The sequence below is a fragment of the Sordaria macrospora genome, chromosome 4, assembly GCF_033870435.1.
Source record: "Sordaria macrospora chromosome 4, complete sequence".
NCBI lineage: Eukaryota > Fungi > Ascomycota > Sordariomycetes > Sordariales > Sordariaceae > Sordaria > Sordaria macrospora.
This window is the reverse complement of record NC_089374.1, coordinates 4,013,392-4,035,790: the sequence shown is the minus strand read 5'-3', so window position 1 is coordinate 4,035,790 and position 22,399 is coordinate 4,013,392. Positions and strand designations below refer to the sequence as shown.

Here is a 22,399-nt window from a genome sequence, read left to right as displayed (position 1 = left end):
GGTGCGGCACGTCTCATGCCCTACGGGAGGCGGAAGTAGACGTTAAAAATAACAACAACAACAACAACAACCAAATCTCTGGGCTCATATATTTCTTGATCCTGCTACCACATATCTTCTAGCCATGTAAGATGCCCTTCTTTACCTTAGTTTTCTGCCGCTTGGCCCAACCTAGATTAACTCCCCTATCATTTCCACCTACAGGCATTGATGATATTCTGGACCTTCCTGTCATTCTCGGTAAAGACCTTGCCGAGCTTTGTAACGGCAGAGTCAGGCATGGCCTTGCGTGCTTTGCCAGCAGCCGCCAAGTCCTTCTCGGACCTCGTACCTCCTGCGAAGCCCATCAGCATGCCCATGATGGCAAAGGGCGCCGACTGCGGGTCCTCGACAATGTCATAGGCAGTCATCCCGACGTTGCCCGCAATGTCGATCAGGGTGATGATGCGTGCGACCATGGCCATGCCGCCAATCAGGGCTCCGCCAATCTCGCCAATGATGGGAAGCACCATCAGCACGATGCTCAGGATGAAGGTGATGAGCTTCTTCTTGTTTTGCTTGATGATGTCGGCTCCCGTCTTCTTGATGCTGTTCATGGCGTCGACCGCTTGCTGTAGCATGAAAACGGGCATGCTGGCCGCCGTGACAATGTCGGCGCTGTCGACTTCGTTGAGCGACGTAGACACCAGAAAGTGCCCGGTTAGCAGGCTGTAAACCAGATTTGTCATGTTGGCCATGGCGGCCTCCAACACCAATTTGGGGTTGGGGACCTCGATCTGTTTACGTAAACCATGTCAGCGCTTGTTTTTTGTTTTTTTTTTGGAAACGTGCATGCAAGTCGGTTTCAACACTTACCTTGTCCTCAGCGATAGCTATAGGAAAGTTGCTCATGCTCGTGATCTTCGGTTTGCAGCTCATTCCTGGTCTACCGGGGTTCCATATATGAGCTCCATCGTCACCATACATGGAGTCGTCGCACTGTTTCTCCAGTGCCCACTCGCCGAAAGTGATCCATTCCTTCGCTATCCCCAGCTTCTCGTCGACCTCGGCAAAGAAACCCTCTGCATCACGCAAGGTATAGTCGATGTGCCAGTTATCAACCGGCAGCCTCTCCAGGACAATGTACTGACAGTCCTGTTTGTCCCTGTACTTCTTTCCGTTGATCGACACCACACAGTCAAAGTACTTGAGCCCGGGGGACTTCATATTTCCTGGATGGGCGAAATGCTCCAGCTGCGGGCCGACGCTCTCCCTGATATATTTTTCATAGGTGGAAAACAGCTTGTCGTATCCCTTGAGGCTCTCCTGGTACTCGCTTCCGATGCCCAAGAGCGTCTTAATCAGGATCTCCATCGCCCACCGATCCCAGCATTGGGAAGGGGTTGACAGAGTCTCAGCCGACTTGGCAAGATCGTCCAACGTCCGCGGCGCCTGGGCAGGGTCGCAGTCTAGACGGTCAATGTCCTCGTCGTCGATGTATATGTCCTCAATCGGGTTATAGTGCTCGCCCCAGAGCCACCAGTCGTCGAACTCACCGTTCTCGAAGCAGACGTCGTTAGGACAGAAACCGCGCTGGCAGGCGAAGCTGCAGAGGCCATAGTCCTCCACGCCAGATAGAGGCTTGGCCGTGGACGTTTCGAAGGGGTCGAGGATGTTGGCGAATCCCCATCCGACGGAACAGATGCAGCGCCGGATCGGGCAGTACCCGTGCTTGCAGGTGAACCCACAGAGCTCGTTAAAGTACTCCTGTCCATCGCGCGCCAGGCCGGCGTCGCAGTATAGCGGCTCGAAAAGGGACTGCGGCCGAACGTTCAGTGGCATCTTGGTGGTGGAGCAGTACTTGCCAAAGTCGGAGCATTTGCCATAGCTGCAGGCAAAGGAACACAAGCCCGAGACGCTCGCGTCTAGGTTTCCTATGGGGTGCCCCTGGACGCCGCTGGCCTTGGGCAGAGTAGGCTGCTTGCCCAGCCGGGTGCAGACACAGGCGGTCTGGGGGCAGTATCCCAGCGAGCAGGTGAACTCGCAGAGGTCCTTGACGACGTGCATGCCGGTTCCGTTGACGCAGACGGCCTGGCTGATATCGGCCGCTTGGGCGTTGACGACGGCCGTGGAAAACCCGCTCGCCACGTGCGCGTTGTAGTTTGTGAAACCGTTCCAGCGCGAGCAGTCGCTGGAGATGGCGTCGCCGAAGACTGTAATGGTCGTCTGGCCTCTTGTGACGATGACCCGGACTATCCCGGTCCCTCCCTCCTTGTCGCACTCACCCAGATACATGCCGGTCCCGTCGTTGTCGGGACCCTGGTAGAACTTGCCGGTGGTGATGGAGCCGCCAACGTCGCAGAGCACCTTGTCCGGCTTGCCCTTCAGCAGGGCAGCGAAGTGGATCTTGTTGTCCATCACCTCCTCGGGTTCGAATTCCTGCTGCAGCTGAGAAGCAGTATTGGCAACGGTTCCGTTGTGGTTACACCTGGTCGGATCGACCAACGTGTACCAGGTCACGAGCCGCTCATGGTCAATGGTGGCGACGTTGTTCTTGTACATGTCGATGACGAACGGCAGGATATCGCGCCAGCCGTCATGGGGCAGAGTGGCATAGTTGTACGGCGCCCTGCCAATGTCGAAAGCGCCCATGGCGTGTTTCCGGACCGGGCCGATGTAGTGCGACTCGCCGTAGTCGTTCCACGAGATGATCTGGATGAACTCGGGCTGCCACCACTGCGCCTGGATCCAGCGGTCGCCCCACGCCCGGTCGCCGCGCCAGAGCCAGTTCTTGTTGTAACCCGGCAGGTTGGTGTAGAACCAGGGCGAGACCGGCATCATGTACGGCTTCCCGTTCATGTACTGGGCGTACGAAGCGTCCGTGTACGTGTACATGTCCCAGTCTCCCCACGCCCACGCTGCCCACGAGAAGAGCCCGTCCGCGACGCCGCCGCCGGCAGCCATGGCCTTCTTGGCCCCCAGGGAAGACCAGTCGGGCATGAAGAAGCAGGACGTTTGGCTCTTGATGTCGATCCAGTCGTCGGCCTGGTCGGGTCCTTCAAAAGTCGAGACAAAAGGCCTCCCGTTGTGGTGGAAATAGGCGCTGCTCGAACCATACTTTGCAATGTATTCGATCACCGTTTGCTTGGGCCAGGGCCCGTTGCCGGCGTAGTCGAACGAGAAGAAGAGCTGCATGCCCTCGCTCGCGGCGGCGGAGAACGCGGCTGCGAGCGACTTCTCGTTGGTCTCTTCGCCGTGGGCCATGTTCAAGGCAAAGGCGTCAATGTGCGCCTTCTTGGCTTGACGCATGTCATCCAGCCAGTCGCTTGTGGTGTAGTTCTCTGTGTTGCCAATCTTTACCACAAAAAGTTAGCATCACGGCTTTTTTTCAAGGTATATACAACATTCAATGTGGGCCAGAATGCAGTCAAGTCAACGAGGAGGGCGGACTGGAATCTCGTTCATAGAGGTACATACCATAAAATGGGCAAACACAGCTTTTGCCGTGACCTGAGTCACGGTGGCGGCAACGGCCACCGCCAGAGTTAACCACCGCATATGTTGCGTTGCAATGGAGTGTTGCCGGTGATTTGGAGTTTGGCCAAGGTAGCGGCGTGTTGTAAGGAGAGAGAGAGAAGGATCGAAATGATGAGTGAATCAGCTCAGCTCTCTCTCGGCGACTTGAGGAGTGAGTGTCTCGGCGAGGAGTGAGTGTCTGCGGCAACTCTAGTACATGTAGAGCTGTCGTCTCCCTCTATGGTTTATGAAGTTCTTGTTCGACGACGCAGGCAAGGCAAGGCAGGGCCCAGTCCCTAGGTAGCTCTGGATACCCCTGGGATATGCTCCGATTGCCAACCACATGCAAATTACCTCTACCTAGGTCTGCTCTCACCTGCCTCCCTCTCGGACTAGGGAGGAATGGAATGCTCGCGGGTTCGTTCGGAGTCGGATCCACGGAAGCGTTGCCGCAGCCGCCCACGTTGGAAAGTCTCGACCCTCGAGATAGTCGCCTACGACTTTGGACCCGACTAGACCTCTAGCGAGTAGTTCTAGTAGGGGCAAATCACCAACATGATGCCTCTAGGCTGAGGTAGGTAGGTAGGTACCTTCCAGTGGAGGTTATCTTTGCAGAGTTTTCAAAGATGTGTGCTTCATCATCACATCAACACCACGTTTCAGGGTACCTTAGGTACCGAGGGTCTACTACAACTCGACAATGTAGTATATGCACGCTCCGTCGAACGATATCCAAGGCCCGGACCTCCCAACTTAGTTGGTAACATGGAAGGATCATGAAGTGGCAACTAGGTATGTTCCTCCTCCGCTACCGGCAACGAGCATCTCGAGCATCTCCATAGGCAGTTTTAGTTCTGGATCTGTCTTTTTCTCCATTCTGAAATTGTTACTTTGTTGCAACTCTTTAGGTAGTGGGTTGCCACATACTACGGTATCTAGTTACACTAGAGTGTCCTTGCTGGGTGTGAAAATCACGAAAATCACCTGTATGGATCCGGACAATTTCAGGGTTTGGTGTTTAGTAGTTGTTGTTATTTTTTAACGCCTACTTCCGCCTCCCGTAGGGCATGAGACGTGCCGCACCGGTGAGTCTAGCATACAAAATTAAGAGCAGTGCCCTAATTGTGTTTGGTGTTCAGTGTTGCTCAGGGGTGCATGAAAGATGCCTGCACCCACTCAGGGTCGCTTAAAACGTTCCAGTCCAGGCGGTACGGTTGTTGGTTGTTGGTACAGGGTAGTATTGCAGTGCTTGCACGTCTGGTAGGGTCGTATGCTCTAAACCGTTGCGGTTACTACCTACCGAGAGATGCACTTGCTCCTCTTGCTGCCCTGCCAGGCGCTACCAGACCCCTACATGGACTCAGGTGTTTTGTCTAGAGGTGGTTACAAAAGCGTGGTCTTGATATCCACAAGCACGAAAAACGCCGAAATTGAATTTCGGGATCTCGACCCGTCTGTGTTGGTGCATCTGCTAACCTAGTGTACATGTAGAAACCCACGCCTCGATGAGAACCTAGGTACGCCTATAAGTTCCATGTAGAGGTACCTATCGTGACTAGGGCCCATTGCACTATACAATCACACGGCGGTCGGTCTCCAGGGTTTGGCATAACACCTACGACTACCTACCTTTATACGGAAGCGTCGCCGGTGATAGTGATATGAACAAAGTCGGCATTTAATAGGCGGGCACCACCCTTTGGATACACAGGCACCAATCCCTATATAGGGACTAATATTATAAGAGTTGGTATGAAATCTTCAAGTAGTTTATCATTTATACAGTTATTTCCAAAATGTTATATATATTAGAAAGGGGCAAGAGAAATAATAATAACGTTTAGTGATATAGTTTTACCTAGAAATTTCTAAAGTATATTATATTTTACATTAAATCTATCATTATTTCTTTATTAACAACGTTTTAAAATCATAGAATTTATTCAATAATAGTATTATCTTTAAATAATTTAATAATGTTATATTAAATAAAAATATTGTAATAGAGATAACGGAAGGTGTTTTAAAACTTTTTCCCTATTAGTATAGCCTTTTAATTTATGATTAAAGTAAGGGTTAGCCTATTAGAGTAGTTATATTGGTTGTTATTATTATAGCAAACTATATACAATAATACCCCCGGTTTAATAATATATATGTATAACAATATTTAAGTAAGAGATATATTAGACTTTTTAAAATCTTATATTAATCTTATAATAAAAATAATTAATAATAACGTTATAAGGAAGGTGAAGAGTTCATTTACTTTTTTAAGAGTATTTTCCGCAGTTTTAATAATAATTAAGAAAGGATCCTATTTAATTGTGTAAGAAGCGGGCTTTTGTTTCTTCTTTTCGTCAGAGGTAGACGTTATAGTAGGGTTATTACTAAAATAATTATCTTTAATAGTAAGTTTAAGAATTAAGGGTTTCGGAGAAAAAGAAAGTAAATAAAGTAGTTTTACTAATTAATAGTCGGTATCATAATTGAATAATACGGAGGAATTAGATTTTGGAAAGGAGTTAAAGATATAATAATAGACTATTATTTAATAAAGAGAAGAGGAGAAAGGAAGGGAGAAATCTTTGAAGGAAATGTGGGGTTTTATATATAAATTTTATATTAAAGGGGGGTACAAATATATATTATTACCTATGATAAGTAGGATTACTATTTAATTACAATTACTAATCATCATATTTTAAATATTAATTGTCTTCATTTAAATAGTAGGTACGGTAGAGAGGAGAAGAGAGAGGTAATACTATAAAGTTACAGCCCGGGCATTATAATTCTAATTTTAAAACTAGAATTAATATATAGTACGTATCCTATTATAGCGGTGTGTACTATACTCCTTTATTAAAACCTTGCTCCTTCGATAGGCCTACTTCTTAAATAGAGTTTTCCTCTTTTATAAAACCTTAATTATGCTATACGACTAGTACTTATATTAACTGTGCTGTCCTCATTGTATATAGTAATGCTTTTCTTATTCAATTTTATTTTACTCTATTTGTAAATTTATATAAATAAAAGCAATAGGTTAGGAGATTTAAAAGGATCGTTATTGCTATTACCTTATTATTACATAAATAAGAGTATGTCACAGGTTGACATTGGCTATATAGTGTGCATTCCGAGTTCTGCCTTGCAAGCAGAACATCGTCCTATCTTTTGTAGGTTTGGCCGTCTGGGCATATGCACCCCAGCCTGTCACAGTATCGCTATTACTATCTTCGATTTACGTAAAATTAATAAACGTATTATTATACCTATATTTAAGCGCCTACAATAGCATCTTGAAATTCGTATATATGATACGCGCAGTATTATAACGTTTTAAAAAGTTAGGAAATCCCTTTAATAATTTATACAACTAATATTTACACACTTACGTACAATTTTGGTCTATTATAATATTTACAACTATTCTACTTATAAAGAAAGAGTTAAAGAAAGGAGGGATTGATGAAAGATTAAAAGTAAATATAAAAGTCGCTAAATTTAAAAGTACTAACTAACTATATATATATAAATTAATAGCGGATTTACTAATTGATTAAGCTTAGTACTATCTTCTATAAAAGGTTATTATACAATTATAGTCTAGCTAAAGGAAAGTTTCTAAAAACTATTTATATACGTCTAACCCTAACCCAATTGGTGCTTATATAGGGATTGGTGCCTGTTTATCCCAAGGGTGGTGCCCGCCTATTAAATGCCACAAAGTCAGATACCTCTAGGTAGGTACCTCCACCTCTGTATCTGCCGAGGCAACTTTCTGAGTAGAGGTAGCTTACCTCCAGTCAACACCGGGCTCTCTGACACCTTTAATTTCGTTTACGCTATGGGCGACACATGATATATACTGGCAATAGGCCTCGGTTTGCCCTCGGATTAATGGTTTTGGTGGACAGTTAGGGCATTGCTCTTAATCTTGTATGCTAGACTCACCGGTGCGGCACGTCTCATGCCCTACGGGAGGCGGAAGTAGACGTTAAAAATAACAACAACAACAACAACAACAACAACAACAACCGGGCTCTCTGAACATGTGGGCATATTCTACGGTAACTTGGTGTTGGTTGGAACATCTCGCACCACCATGTAGACGCCTGGACTTCCTCTCGTTAATCCTACCTTCCGCTCCTAGGCGCCTTCAAGGTAGAGCCGGTTTTTCCGCGAGCAGACGTACGCAAAGGTATCTCTAGGTACCAGTGTATATCGCGTTCAACCCGTCGGCGGTGTGCACCGGATAGGTACCTTTAGAGGTACATCTTGTAGGTCTGGTACGTACCTCTAGGTATGTAGGTAGTAGGTTTTGATGAGAGACAGTATAAAATATGTAAAAAGAGTCGGACGGGCATGTTTGCAATGCTCATAGGATGCTGACTGAACTCTTAAGCAAACTCTTCCCCTTTGGCTTTGCCTTTACCCAAGGCTAGTTGGACATGCATGCACTCTTTTCCAACTCTTTCCTCCCCATCTTTCACACACACAACTCTCTTCAAACAACCAGCACCGCCAGCCCGGCCACACCATCACGATGCTGGTACGCTCAGCATGGACCTGGATTGTCCTCATTGCATCGTGGGCTAGCATTGTCGCCAGCAAGAGCCCTTCGGTTTGCTACGAGATGATAGCCGCCTACCACGTTTACAATATCGCCTGGCAGTACAAGGGTGCAGACCAACGGTACATCTATCCTCACCTCGATCCTAACCCCACGGATGACGAGGATGAAAGGAAGAAAAAACTATATAATGCGTCTTACAGGAGCAAGGGACATCGAGGAAGCCTAGCCAACGGCAAGATGACCTGGGAAGAATTCTGTGTGGCTTGGATCAAGGACAACAAGATAACCCCCGACAAGATTCCGCGACTGGATCTGAACAACATCGAGGCAACGGCCGGTGCGCTTAAAAAGGTGAAGGAGCCGAGCATGGTGCCGGTCCACCTCGCATCAGGCATACCGAGGATCGAGCCGGAGAAAGGCAAGAAGGACACGAACTTGAAATATCCTGAATTGCTCGAGCAATGGTCGGATATGATTGTGGAAGCCCGAGAGCGTGTGTAAGTTGACATGGAACGGACACGGGCCACTTTGTTGATGGCACACTGTTTGGGTGTGTACGCAGGTACCTTAGCTGACCGCTTCAATTTGGCCACATCATATAGCCCTCTAGAAACCATCGAGAAAGATTTGAAAGCCATAACCCTCGCGAGCGAGAAGGCCAGGATTTTCCGACTAATCGAGTTTCGCCAGAAAAAATATCTCGGTGACGACCTGAAAAGGGTCTTCCCCGGTATGAGCGTCTTCGGCACGACTGTCCATGTTCCCGAGTTCTCCCTAAATTTCGCGGTTGTTGATGTACCGCTCACTCTCAACGCCCGGATCAACAGGCGTAACATGCCAGACATCTTGGAAAAAGCCCTTGGGTGGCACCAACTGCCTTTTGATCCTATCGACTGGCGGGAGAGGTTCATGTTACTGGCAGATGAGTATGGGCGGGAGCCAGTCGAACGGAATGCAAAAACGCTCAAGCAGATGAGTGCCGAAGAAAGAAAGGCACGATATTTGGCAATAAGCCATCGCACGATCTTGGAGGTTATAAAGTCCCTCGGTGAGACGGCACGGGATACTCCTGGGTGCCGTGGGAAGGTTGGCAGTATGTGGTAAAGTCAAGATGAAATTCATGTATATACCTACCAGGAGAGATGGCGGTGATTGTGAGGCTGGGGGGGAAGCGATATCTGAAGGCAGGAGGACACCAGGTACATGTCAACGTATACAGCTGGGTCGAGTGGAGGAAACATGAATGAGAATGAGCGCACATAGGATTCATTGTTTTGTCAATCCGGTGTTATTTTCAAGCACAGGAGCAAGCACATGTATGTTAGTTTACTTTACAACTCCATTGCTCTCGCTCGTCATCTGTTCTTTCTTTCATAAGGTCCGGTACCTGTATTACAATGTACCTAGCGAAGCAGCTTGCCATGCCTTTGCAACAAAGATGCCCGCAGTCACGAACCTCATACTGCCCTGTTTTGTTTGATACAAATCTTGACATTGCAGAAGTTCCAGTCATAGTCTCTACCACAAGAATCATCATTAATTGGGGCATATGGAACGAGGATTTCATCCACTCCATGATGACACGGACATGAAAAAAATACCTACCAATTGCCTGGCATAGCAACAGAACCGCATTGCCCGTGTTCAAGATAGTATGATAGAGAGAAAAGAAAATGGCATGGGAGAAAAGAAACGATATTTCCTTCACATTGTCTGCGTTGTGCAATTCCACTTGGGGAGCACATTCCATGTACCTATAGGTTCCCTTGATGGAAAACTTATAGTAGCCTTATAGCGCACTTTAATGAGCCGAAATTCAAACTCGCATTGTGGTTTGGGTTCGTAGCCCAGTTTCTCAACTCCTTTGCGATTGATGGGCTTTTCTAGGGGGGCACCCACTGTAGGTGAGGCACATTAGGGGCCAAAAGTCTGGATCTGGGGCACTTTTAAGAACCCCCGCAAAATGCATCAGTTCTTACTATATTTATGTAGGTGGTCTTGCAATGCGAAAAAAAAACATAATTCGGTACCAAGAACGTGTACCGGTATTGCATATAGACGATGCATGTTCCCGTCGTGTGCTCGCCTTTTGGCTTCAAGGCGCGGAAAGAGCAGCATAGAAATCACGGACTCAACTATCGCATCAGGTTAGGTCCCAATGAACCAGAAAAGGGCTACTCACACCCAGACCCGACTGTCAGTTTGGGTACCTAGAGCGTATACCTAGTAGGCATGCAAGGTACCTACCCGCGGCCTGCCTCGCCGCCCTACAACTCTACAGACGGCTGCACAGCTCGCCTTGCCTTTCCCGCGGCCGGTTCTACAGCCGCCCGTCTATAACGGAGACACTCACAAAGATCCCGCGCCCACGTCTAAGGACAGGGCTGCCAAGGATTTCGAAGAATGGCTTCTCCAACGAGACCCCTCGGAGATTGTCGTTTACACCGACGGCTCTATGATAGCTAAGCAGATAGGCCTCCCAGCGCACGCGGAGGACCCTGACGCCGAAGAAAGACCAGAGGGCGAGTGCGTAGGCTTTGGCTACGTAATCTTCCAAGGACAGACAGAACTCGGCCGCGGATGCGGTCAATTAGAACAAGCGGAAGTTTTTGATGCGGAGGCGGAAGGGGCGCGGCATGGTCTCAAGGCCGCTGTGGTGCTCTTCCCGGAGGCACAGGCCCGACCACGCATTACGATATGCCTTGATAACACGTCCGTCATTAGAGGACTCCGAGGAACCCCAGCTGCGTCGTCACAAGCGGCTTTCCTCGATTTCCGCGCCATCCGAAAGGGCTATGGCCCCAGTCTGGTAAACGTCCGCTGGGTTCCTGGCCACAAGGGCATCACGGGCAACGAGATTGCTGACGAGCTCGCTAAGGCGGGCGCCGAAGGAGGAGAGGTAGTCAATGAAGGCTTGGCTACCCTTGCGCACTCAAGGCGGCTTGCTAAGAGGGAGGCGCGTACGGATTTCAAGGCATGGTGGGCCGCGAACAAGCCAGAGTCTTATGCAGACTACCGGTTGGGGGTCTCTATCCAGCCTAACGACGAACTAAAAGAGCTGGACAGACGCTCTTTACACCACCTCCTCGCGGCCAGGTCTGGCCACGGGGATTTCAAGGACTACCACGAGCGCTTCGAGCACGAGGACGCCCTGCTGACATGCTTCTGTGGAAGCTGGAAGAATCCCTTCCATCCCTTTTTCTGCAGGAAGGCATATGCAGTTTCCCCCGTCACGGGCGAAGCGGCTACGCGGGAGAATCTCTCCCTTGCTATTGGAATTTACTGGCAGCGCTTCATCGCTAGGATCCAGACCTCGCACTTCTTTTCGTGGACTTGCACGAGAAAGGCATGGCGCCAGACACTCTGGCAACAGCACACTGACGGCGGTGGCGCCGCTGACAACCTTACGGGGTTTTTACGGAGTGGAGGGGTGGAGGTTGGCCATGGCCACGATATTGAGAGGGTTACGGTGGACTTGGACAGGCTGGTTCACCGTGCAAGGAGACGGGAGGAGGCCTTGCGGGAGGAGGAGAGCGGGAGCGAGATCGGAGAGGAGTGATTTTGTCATTTCTTTTATCTTTTCCCTTGTGCTACAGGTTCCGTCATATACTGGCGGCTCGCCCACTGGGCGATTCGATTATAAGTGTTGGGCCGCGTTTACGCTATGGGCAACACATGATCTACACTGGCAATAGGCCTCAGTTTGCCCCCGGATTAATGGTTTTGGTGGACAGTTAGGGCATTGCTCTTAATCTTGTATGCTAGACTCACCGGTGCGGCACGTCTCATGCCCTACGGGAGGCGGAAGTAGACGTTAAAAATAACAACAACAACAACAACAACAACAACAACAACAACAACAACAACAACAACAACAACAACAACAACAACAACAACAACAACAACAACAACAACAACAACAACAAAAAAATGCAAGGTACCTACCTCACCTAGATGTACCTACTACATGTACTTATGCAGTGTAGTACGCGCGCTAGAAGGGCCCGTTTTGCCGGGCGATCCTGCATGAGGAAGGTTACATAGGTGTTCTGCAATCTTCAACGACAATCTCGGACCAGACGGCGATGGAGTCTCGATTGTCGGCCAGCAGGGTTGAAAAAGTGCTTTTCATTCAGGAACCAACAGCCAACACCAGACTGCAGTCGACACAGTGTTTTTCTATTTTTTCTTCTCAGGACCCAGGGGACAATTGATTACCAACAAGCTTTTGCGGGCCGACAACATGAACCCCCTACTTTTTCTTAGTGCAAGGTGTAGCGAGAGCCAAAAGCTTTGCACCTAGGCGATGTCGTACTGAGGTTCTGTTGGTCCTTCACCTTCCTAGTTTGGTTCAGACTCCCCGTTCCTACGTCGTCTCCCACGCCACTCTACCTCTATGTACGCTCACAACATCAACTGATTGCCATGTGCAAGGCTGATTGATACCTTCTACCCTTCGTTACGCAGGCACGCTGCAGTCCACATCACACTGCTGTGCCGCCTTAACCCCTTGAAGGGGATCATCTCCGTCTCCCGGGTCCCTTTGTGCTGGATCCAGGCCTCGACAGAAAACAACTGCATGATCCAGACCGGTTTCAGCAGCTAGGTACCTACCTACCTTAGGTATCTCTATCCATGTCTAGAGGTAGGTAGGTAGTCAAGGTACCAGACCTCCAGTGTCAGGCAAAAGTACAACAACCAAGGGGACATGATTTTGGCCAGGCCTTCAAGGTCAATGGCCACCTACCTTATCTAGGTAGAGGTATGGATGCTTCTCTTAAAACCAACTGTTGCCATGCTCCCAAGTTGAACAACCAAGATATTCTTCCACCATTACCTCTACACACATACAACCCACCTCTTTACCGGACCTCGAGCCGCCTGGGTGTTTTTCTTCTTCTTCTTCATCATGTCCGTCAAGTTTGCCATCAGCTCTGGCGCTCTGTCACTGGCGCTATTGCTCTTCGGCCATGGCCACCTCACCAAGGCAGCGAAGGACCCGGACACCAGGTACATTTACTTTGACAACATCCCGTATATTGCCAATGCCTCCAACATCATCCCCATATCCTGGTCCGCAGTGGAAGCCGGCTTTGCAAACCCCATCCGCGAGGACATTGCCAATTTCACCGGCCTAGATTGGACAAAGCCCTACCCGGGTAGCCCGGTGCCAGGCTTCACCACCCATTTGCGGATCGCGGACCATCTGCCTTTTCCGGCCATTGTGACGGAGGAGAACGCCGTGATCGACGTGGCGGCTCTCAACAACGGCATCCCGCAGTCCATGAGAAAGGCAGATGGCATCCTCCCCAAGGCCATGCATCCCTCGTGGTTCATCTGCCAGCACTACTATGTCAGCGACCTGCCTGACGCTGCAGCCTCGGACGTTGCGCACGACTGTTCCTTTTTGCCGAGCCAATGTCTGAAGGACTTGAAGGCCGACATGGTTGCGAACTGGGGAGCCTACGCGGACGAGACAAACGGTTCCATGTGCGGCGGATGGACCTTTGACACCATCGTACCAAGCTGCATAGATGCCCTGGGATTTGTGACACAAGATGTGCTGGGTAAGTGCGATCTCACCTATTGATTCTTGCTCCTGAATACCTATACTTTGTGCTCAAGGTTGACGTGTCTCTTACTCTTTTGGTCTGTAGGGTTTAATGCGGCCTATCTTCAAGATGAAGTCGGGGCCAGAGATGCGACTGTGGATGAAGTCGGACGCTATACGTGGATGGTTGGCGACGGTTTCCAGGAACCAAGCGACGAGACGACGTACTATACTGCAGCCAACAGGACCTATCTGGTTGCTACTGTGTTTGGGTACAGTGAAGGATATAAAAGTTCAGTCCAGCCGAGGGTGGAACTTTCATGTCTTCGGCCAAAGTGGATCGCACCTCCAGAGGAGCCCGCAGAGCCGACTGAGACCACCACTTCCTCTTCGTCCTTTGCTCCATCTTCTACCTCGACCTTGTCATCAGGCTCAGCATCTTCGTCAAAGACAACGTCGACGGCCTCTTCCACGTCCTCTGGGTCCAGTACGGCTATGTCCATGTCTTCCAAAACTGCTCCGGCCTCATCGCCGTCACTGACTCTGAGCAAGACCACTACTACGTCCACTGCGCCTGCATTGCCCTCCTCCACTATGCACTGCACAGGTATGTCATTTACTACCATAACCACAAACCAGATCACCGTCTTTTCCTTGCTGCAAAGAATTTCCAAACTAACCTATTTTTTAAATTTTTTTTGCTTTCACCAGGTGGTACCACGGCTGAAGGGATTTCGGGCAATCTCCTCGGCCTTTGTTCCTACAGCTGTGACTTCGACCACTGCCTCAGCCCTGCTTGTGTCTGCACCCGGTCCGCGGCGGCGGCGGTTCCGGCGCCATCCCAGCTGGCAGGAAAACACGGGTGCCCGGCAGACAATCAGAAGCCGACCAACTCGGACTATGCGTACTATGTTGATTTGTGCGAGTTTATTTGCAGCCGGGGCTACTGTCCCGAAGGAGCGTGTAAATATTGCTGAGGACGGGAGGGGGAAACTACCTCTAGGGATAATATTAGAAGATTGAAACTGGATTGCATTGTCATGGGCTGCACAGTACAAAAATAAGGTATTCTGGAGGATATTGACAAGTGTGACAAGGGCAGTATTCTGGGCTTGGAACAGTAGTTCAATTCAGCTGATAAACTACTTTGGTCTCGAAGGCCTTGTTGAATCCTTTCAAGCCTTTCCATCCAGGCTGGGGTTCCCGACCTTCTTATGCCAAAGCCTTCCTTCCTTCTGCTGGCCTGATCTGGGTCATGAGGCCATAAGGCATCTATCTAGCGGTGTGCACCGCTGTGCTTACATATGATCCTTCCCGAGTATCTTCCTCCAATATCCTTCCTTCCTATGACGCCGGCGTCGTCACGGGTACCGCCCTATCGCCGCCGGAGTGCCTTGGTTGGTTAGGGATCGTTCTTGTGACAGCAGGGTTTCCCTTCTTGGCCTGGCTAGCACAGCCCGATATGAGGGGCAGTGCAGCCGGCGTACGTATTGTTGGCTGGAATACGCCAGGGATTATTGAGGGGATTCGGGTAGGTTGTGCTATCGGTCGAATAGACTCTCCGACCGAGTTGGCCTGGTTGCCTGAAGCATTTTGAAGGGTTCGAGAGGCTCAGCCGTGCGGCTCTGCGAGCCTCGTGCTGCTGGGTTAGGGTCGAGGTCGAATGTCCGTGTGACAACAAGAGTGAGTGGCGAGTTGGAGACTCAAGGGGTTATGGTAATAGTGTATACGGTAGTTAGAATAGCGAAATTGGAGGTGTGATGTACAATCACATGTTGCACAAAAAAGAAAAGAAAAATGGAAAGACCAAAAGACGTTTGGAACCTGCCCTGCCCCTGAAGAAGCGGCAAGCCTGCATGTGTCAGGCGGAACGGGCCAGACGTGGCTTCCAAAGTTTTGGAGCTAACCAGCATTGGCTCTTCTCCCGCGGCTACCTTATCCACGCCTTGTTGTTGTTGTTGTTGTTGTTGTTGTTGTTGTTGTTGTTGTTGTTGTTGTTGTTGTTGTTGTTGTTATTTTTAACGTCTACTTCCGCCTCCCGTAGGGCATGAGACGTGCCGCACCGGTGAGTCTAGCATACAAAATTAAGAGCAGTGCCCTAATTGTCCACCAAAACCATTTATCCGAGGGCAACCCGAGGCCTATTGCCAATGTAAATCATGTGTTGCCCATAGCGTAAACGCGGCCCAACACTGAGGAGACGCACAGCGTGCCGCCGGCGGGCCGCTTCCAGAAGAAGGGGGACGGGGGGCAGGCTAGCTTCGCGGTAGATGTGACAAGGGCAGGTTTCTGAGCTTGGAACAAATATTTCAATTCCGCTGATAAACTACTTTGGTCTCGAAGGCCTTGTTGATCTTCCCAACCTCCAGGAGAAGATTGGGTTTCAAGGCCTTCTTATACCAAAGGGAATTGGTACGTACTTGAGGTACATATCAACCTTGTTGCCTGAGGCTTCAAGGCCTCTATCTAGCAGTCTGTATACATGTGGATCTGAATGCCTTTATCCCTTCTCCATCTTCCTTCTGGCGCTGTCCTTCATCTGGGCGCCGTGCTTCCTGCTTGGTTTGGCTGTGTTACTTCTTGTCACACGGACGTTGCCCACAGTCCAAGGGTTAGGGTTGCAAGGCTCAGCAGAACCTCAATGAGCCTCGAGATGCCCGGTGACCCCAGGGCTACGATCCTCACCCCGGCCGGACTCTCGGCCACGGGTACTACTTACCCGAGCCCCTTCCGACACTACCGGGCTAGCGAGCCAATTAGGGAAGTGCTGAAACACTGTTGAAACATCATGAGACAATCCCCAGAAGTAACACAGCCAAACCAAGCAAGAAGCACGGCGCCCAGACGAATGACAGCGCCAGAAGGAAGAAGGAGAATGGATGAAGGCATTCAGAAAGATCCACATGTGTACAGGTCGCTAGATAAATGCCTTGGGGCCTCAGGCGACAAGGACCGGTACGTACCCCAGTACGTACCGTTTCTCTTTGGCATAAGAAGGCCTTGAAGCCCAGCCTTCCCCTGGAGATTGAGAGGATTAACAAGGCCTTTGAGACCAAAGTAGTTTATCAGCTGAATTGAACTACTGTTCCAAGCCCAGAATACTGCCCTTGTCACATAGTATGACATGAAGTTTTCTTCTGCTCCTCCGCGTCCGCCGCCTCTAGCCAGACTTCACCAACACCCTACGAGACTCAAGCCTCCAAACGACCTACCTAATCATTGACGTACCTTCAGCACCCATGTCGGTGGTACAAAGCCGCATGTTAAACCGCGATCCCCCGCAGCTAGACTAGGAAGGACCATGTAGCTGTAGCAGCGCTACTACAAGTGTGTTGGCTCACCCAAGCACCACCAAGGAAGAGACTGCTTATCCGGTCGAGGAGAATCGAGGCCTCTACCACTGTACCAAGCTTAGTCAGGACTGGTATCACGGGGCAAGAGGGCACCGTTGGAGGTATGGTAAGATATGTGTTGTTGTGCGAAGGAGAGAAAGGAGGATGTGCGTGGAGGACTGGCTATATGGGCAAGAGCCCAGACAAGCCCAGTCCGTGTGCGCGGACGTGCAGTGCGACAATGTCACAGCTAATCCGGTGACAACTGGGCAGTCACAGGTTAATCCCGTAGCATCTGGACCGCACAGGCACCTGCAAAAGGAGAGTCAAAGGATGGAATAGTCTTGATTCTTCATAATGAAATACGTCATCTTGACAACAGCAGAAGGTATTAGAATCTACAGAATTCCTTTAAATTTACCTGTCCTCCTAGACTCTTCTGGTGGCACGCTAGAAAAAAGAAATGAAGAAAAAGGAATTGAGAACGACATGGAATATATTATATGTCTTGCGAGAAGCCAATAAACCAAACCAGTCCTGATGCGCAGCCGATGGATATCATCCGTCCCTGGACATTACAACTAGACGGTCGGTAATTCGGTGGTAGCCAAAGTACGTTCTGGCCGTTGCAAGTAATCCAAGACCAATTCTGTCCCAAGCCATAGCCATGGCTCTCTGAATTATCTAGTACAACTTGGCTTTCGGTAGTTTCTGTGACTATTTTAATACGTCCAACGTTGGTATGTAGGTAGCAATTGGTAGGGTCAAACGAGATATCGGTCATCATAGTACTAGTAGGAATCGTCTGGAGGCAGCTCCCCGACGCCGGATTCCAGATCTTGATCGTGTCGTCCTCTGAACTGGACGCAAGCCGCTGGCCATCAGGCGAGAAGGCCACGGAGGTAACCTTGCGGCTATGGCCTTCTAGGGTTTGGAGGCAGCTCCCCGACGCCGGATCCCAGATTTTGATTGTGTCGTCCCTTGAACCGGACGCAAGCCGCTGGCCATCAGGTGAGAAGGCCACGGAGGTAACGTAGTCGCTATGGCCTTCTAGGGTTTGGAGGCAGCTCCCCGACGCCGGATCCCAAATCTTGATCGTGTCGTCCCTTGAACCGGACGCAAGCCGCTGGCTATCAGGCGAGAAGGCCACGGAGGTAACCTTGCGGCTATGGCCTTCTAGGGTTTGGAGGCAGCTCCCCGACGCCGGATCCCAGATCTTGATTGTGTCGTCCCTTGAACCGGACGCAAGCCGCTGGCCATCAGCCGGGAAGGCCACGGAGGTAACGTAGTCGCTATGGCCTTCTAGGGTTTGGAGGCAGCTCCCCGACGCCGGATCCCAGATCTTGATCGTGTCGTCCCTTGAACCGGACGCAAGCCACTGGCTATCAGGCGAGAAGGCCACGGAGGTAACCTTGCGGCTATGGCCTTCTAGGGTTTGGAGGCAGCTCCCCGACGCCGGATTCCAGATCTTGATTGTGTCGTCCCTTGAACCGGACGCAAGCCGCTGGCAATTAGGTGAGAAGGCCACGGAGGAAACGTCGTCGCTATGGCCTTCTAGGGTCTGGAGGCAGCTCCCCGACGCCGAACCCCAGATCTTGATCGTTTCATCCCATGAACCGGACGTAAGCCGCTGGCCATCAGGCGAGAAAGCCACGGAGTAAACGTGGTCGCTATGGCCTTCTAGGGTCTGGAGGCAGCTCCCCGACGCCGGATCCCAGATCTTGATCATGTTGTCCCACGAACCGGACGCAAGCCGCTGGCCATCAGGCGAGAAGGCCACGGAGAAAACGTGGTCGCTATGACCTTCTAGGGTCTGGAGGCAGCTCCCCGACGCCGGATCCCAGATCTTGATCATGTTGTCCAATGAACCGGACGCAAGCCGCTGGCCATCAGGCGAGAAGGCCACGGAGTTAACGGCGTCGCTATGGCCTTCTAGGGTTTGGAGGCAGCTCCCTGACGCCGGATCCCAGATCTTGATCGTGTTATCCCATGAACCGGACGTAAGCCGCTGGCCATCAGGCGAGAAGGCCACGGAGTAAACGTAGTCGCTATGGCCTTCCAGGGTTTGGAGGCAGCTCCCCGACGCCGGATCCCAAATCTTGATCGTTTCGTCCACCGAACCGGACGCAAGCCGCTGGCCATTAGGCGAGAAGGCCACGGAGATAACGTCATCGCTATGGCCTTCCAGGGTTTGGAGGCAGCTCCCCGACGCCGGATCCCAGATCTTGATCGTGTCGTCCTCTGAACTGGACGCAAGCCGCTGGCCATCAGGCGAGAAGGCCACGGAGGTAACGTAGTCGCTATGGCCTTCTAGGGTTTGGAGGCAGCTCCCCGACGCCGGATCCCAGATCTTGATCGTGTTGTCATATGAACCAGACGTAAGCCGCTGGCCATCAGGCGAGAAGGCTACGGAGATAACGTAGTTGCTATGGCCTTCTAGGGTCTGGAGGTAGGCATTCCAGTCTAATTCCACAGCTGGCTTAGTTCGAATCCATTCTGGTTCTTCTGTCCTGAAATTCCTCTTTATCAAGCTTTTTCTTGGAGCAAATACAAGTGCTGATATGTATGCTTGAAGTGGAGCTTGCTCTATTATTGACTTATTTGATAGAGCAAACCGGTAAGCATCCCAAACAAGCCTTGATAACTGTGACTGATCATTACCTCCCTGTATCTTTTAGTTAGACCAAGTATCTAGTACGGAGTTAGACTTGTACTTACTAGCAGGCCCTCGAGCTTTCTAATAGCAACAACGCTCACAGGCATAGCTTGGAGTAGACTTAGAGCTTCCAGCCAGTAAAGGTACTTCGTCTTGAGGAATGTAAAGACAACCCCGTTGTCCTGTAAAAGATCATTCCGGTTTGTGTTCGTGCCAGAAATCGAGTCACACAAGTGATCAACCCAGTAGACGCACGAGTATCGCACCGTCGCTAGCGGGTCCGGATTCGGTACTTGGACCTTGTCACTCGGAAATCCCGGTGCCCTTAAGCCGTATATGTCGCGTTGCAGTGTTGTAGACATGGCATCAAGTGACCTTGCGAAAATGGTATAGTTTACCTCTTCTTTCCCAGAAGGAAAGATCCAGTTCTCCTGAGAAGCTTGGTTACTAGCTTTATCAGAAGCATTGCCCAATAGAAAGTCCTTGGCTGATTGGTGGACAAAATAAACAATCTGGTCTCGAAGAGTCAAAAACGAGCCGCAAAGCCCTATAAGCTCTTCCAGGGACTGCGGATCGTCTGAAATATCGCCTGACATCTCCACGAGAGTGGTCAGTTCTTGAAGGCTGATGGGTCGGCGAACGATAGAGGAGACAGCAAGAATTTGCCTGCACAGATCCGCATGATTGGACTGAATAATCTGCTCCATCATCCGCGCATATAGGGAATCCAACCCTGGGGGGAATGCCCGTAACTTCTTTAGTGTCTCCCACTTCCGAACGCTCGGATCCCCAAGTCTTTGGCAGACCAAGGCCACCCAGAGAAAAGTCCCATTCGCGTTAGAAGAGAGATAGTCATGTACCTCCGTCTGCATTGTGCTGTTGTACCGTTTCCGCCGCGACAAGTGAAGGACTTTGTGGCGGATATATGCACTGACGGCAGTGTTGACAGATTCGGCGTTTAGTTCGAGGCTGAGTCTGGACTGCTGCGCGACGATCGCCAACTGTTCTTCGATCTGCACCTCGTTGCGACTAGATACAAGCCACTTGACACGAGCAGACACAGATGATATCTGGACGATCAACTTGAGAAGCTGCGGTTGGTCTGTCACACATTCGTCCAGAGCATCAATTACCAGATAGGTGACCTTCAAGTTCGGGTCTTTTAGCATCTCGCATAAAACCTTGGATAGGACGATCCATGCCATTGTATCATCGGAGGGGTATGTGTTCTCCGGTAGATATGAAAGCAGGCGTGGTTGCTGGTGGGCAAGTAGGTAGATTAAGCCTCGTAGCACGGCAATTGCGTTATTAATGCGCAAGTCGGTAGCTTGGCAGAAGAAATACGCCAAGTTGCCGCCGTCAGGGATAACACGCCCCTCTAGCTCGTCGATGATACCGCATAGCAACATGGTCTTGCCCTTGCCTGGATCTCCCTTGACCCAGAGCAGGCGACTCTCCCGCAGCTGGCGCCATCGGTTGAAGTCGGGGTTGTCGAAGACCCAGCGGTAAGCATCAGCCAGCAGACCACCCTTCGCCAGCTCGATCCGCTCCTTTTCGACGTGTGGGTCTCGCGGGTCTCCGGACCACAATTTTGCCAGACAGAGGTAATCCTCGTGAACCTTGTCCTGCAGCCGCTTCAATGCTTTCTGCCTTCCTTCGCCGTAGATGATTGGTATATGCATATCGAAGATGCCGAATAGAGAGTACACCTTGTCTTCCTCGCGTGTTGTGTCACGCTTCTCGATCCATCGCATCCGTTCGGCGACGCTGAAATCAGATAGAGGGACACCTTGGAAGGCTTTTCGCGGAATTCCGGTTATGCTGTGGATTTCTTGTTCCAGAGACTTTTTATCTCCCAGGCGCTCGCCCTCTTTAGAGAAGAATTCGACGATCGTTGGGGCAATGAGCTCTTGGAGGGTCCATCCTCGGGAAAACCATCTACTCTTTCGAAAGGCCGGTTGCCAACCGAGGCCGTCACCGTGTTGATGGGTTGAGACGTCTGCCAAGTACACGTAACATTTCACCGCGCTGCGGTACCAATGGAACATGGAGTTGAGAGCGTGCTGAACCTCAACGCTGTCAGACTTGTCGATGCAGCATGTGTCGACCCAGAAGAATTTTAGCCCATCGCGCCAGGCTTGGTTTCCGCAAAAACGAATCTTATTGTAGCCTGCTTTGTCCATGCCTGTACCGTCCTTCATGTCTTTGAAGAGGACCTCTTCGGGACCCCATGTGTGTGAAAGTATCGCATACGGTGGAATCTTGTTGTTGGGGAAGTCCTCCGTCAGACGGACCCCGCCGGTATCGTCACGCTCCAGGAGTCGCATTGCAGAGTTCGCTAGCCTCAGCTCCCTCGGCAGCTAATCATACAAATGTTCGATGATGGGAAAAGGCTCGCAGGCTTTGCGAGCGGACGGCTTATGTTGGCGGGACTGTAGGTACAGTAAATTAGCAGTTGAAACCAGGGGAATTGCTCGACAGACGAGAACTACTTAGTATAAATAACTGACAATTCGGGAGGAGGAGAGCGAGAGCGAGAGCGGAGAGGAGTGATTTTGTCATTTCTTTTACCTTTTCCTTTGTGCTATAGGTTCCGTCATATACTGGCGGCTCGCCCACTGGGCGATTCGATTTTAAGTGTTGGGCCGCGTTTACGCTATGGGCAACACATGATTTACACTGGCAATAGGCCTCGGTTTGCCCTCGGATTAATGGTTTTGGTGGACAGTTAGGGCATTGCTCTTAATTCGGTGCGGCACGTCTCATGCCCTACGGGAGGCGGA

The 22,399-nt window shown here is 50.5% G+C and overlaps 5 protein-coding genes across 5 annotated transcripts; 3 read left to right on the top strand and 2 right to left on the bottom strand.

The window, feature by feature from the left end:
• Positions 1–62: 62 nt before the first annotated feature.
• Positions 63–3,694, bottom strand: SMAC4_09424 (uncharacterized protein). The gene is made up of 3 exons (XM_066090950.1): positions 3,457–3,694; positions 856–3,333; positions 63–776 (listed from the first exon to the last, which is right to left on the bottom strand). Exons 1-3 carry the CDS (start codon positions 3,535–3,537, stop codon positions 189–191), a joined length of 3,147 nt encoding a protein of 1,048 aa, XP_065946931.1. The 5' UTR covers positions 3,538–3,694; the 3' UTR covers positions 63–188.
• A 4,197-nt stretch (positions 3,695–7,891) lies between these two features.
• On the top strand, positions 7,892–9,376 carry SMAC4_09423 (uncharacterized protein). Its single transcript, XM_003345484.2, has 2 exons — positions 7,892–8,574; positions 8,680–9,376. The coding sequence occupies exons 1-2, from the start codon at positions 8,048–8,050 to the stop codon at positions 9,179–9,181; spliced, it is 1,029 nt and encodes a 342-aa protein (XP_003345532.1). The 5' UTR covers positions 7,892–8,047; the 3' UTR covers positions 9,182–9,376.
• Positions 9,377–10,532: 1,156 nt separating this feature from the next.
• On the top strand, positions 10,533–11,636 carry SMAC4_13667 (uncharacterized protein; the record flags this gene model as incomplete). Its single annotated transcript, XM_066091530.1, has 1 exon — positions 10,533–11,636. One exon carries the CDS (start codon positions 10,533–10,535, stop codon positions 11,634–11,636), a length of 1,104 nt encoding a protein of 367 aa, XP_065946930.1.
• A 1,260-nt stretch (positions 11,637–12,896) lies between these two features.
• On the top strand, positions 12,897–14,688 carry SMAC4_13666 (uncharacterized protein). Its single transcript, XM_066091529.1, has 3 exons — positions 12,897–13,644; positions 13,735–14,235; positions 14,340–14,688. The coding sequence occupies exons 1-3, from the start codon at positions 12,987–12,989 to the stop codon at positions 14,603–14,605; spliced, it is 1,425 nt and encodes a 474-aa protein (XP_065946929.1). The 5' UTR covers positions 12,897–12,986; the 3' UTR covers positions 14,606–14,688.
• A 4,963-nt stretch (positions 14,689–19,651) lies between these two features.
• Positions 19,652–21,817, bottom strand: SMAC4_13665 (uncharacterized protein; the record flags this gene model as incomplete). The annotated part of the gene is made up of 1 exon (XM_066091528.1): positions 19,652–21,817. The coding sequence occupies one exon, from the start codon at positions 21,815–21,817 to the stop codon at positions 19,652–19,654; it is 2,166 nt and encodes a 721-aa protein (XP_065946928.1).
• Positions 21,818–22,399: the final 582 nt, after the last annotated feature.

Bases quoted from the DNA above. Each gene is read 5' to 3' on its own strand.
- SMAC4_09424 (XM_066090950.1), bottom strand. From the start codon at position 3,537: ATGCGGTGGTTAACTCTGGCGGTGGCCGTTGCCGCCACCGTGACTCAG. The intron at 3,334-3,456 runs GTATGTACCTCT...TTTGTGGTAAAG, and splicing joins CTGTGTTTGCCCATTTTATG to ATTGGCAACACAGAGAACTA. The intron at 777-855 runs GTAAGTGTTGAA...TTACGTAAACAG, and splicing joins TAGCTATCGCTGAGGACAAG to ATCGAGGTCCCCAACCCCAA.
- SMAC4_09423 (XM_003345484.2), top strand. From the start codon at position 8,048: ATGCTGGTACGCTCAGCATGGACCTGGATTGTCCTCATTGCATCGTGG. The intron at 8,575-8,679 runs GTAAGTTGACAT...CACATCATATAG, and splicing joins GTGGAAGCCCGAGAGCGTGT to CCCTCTAGAAACCATCGAGA.
- SMAC4_13666 (XM_066091529.1), top strand. From the start codon at position 12,987: ATGTCCGTCAAGTTTGCCATCAGCTCTGGCGCTCTGTCACTGGCGCTA. The intron at 13,645-13,734 runs GTAAGTGCGATC...TTTGGTCTGTAG, and splicing joins TGTGACACAAGATGTGCTGG to GGTTTAATGCGGCCTATCTT. The intron at 14,236-14,339 runs GTATGTCATTTA...TGCTTTCACCAG, and splicing joins CTCCACTATGCACTGCACAG to GTGGTACCACGGCTGAAGGG.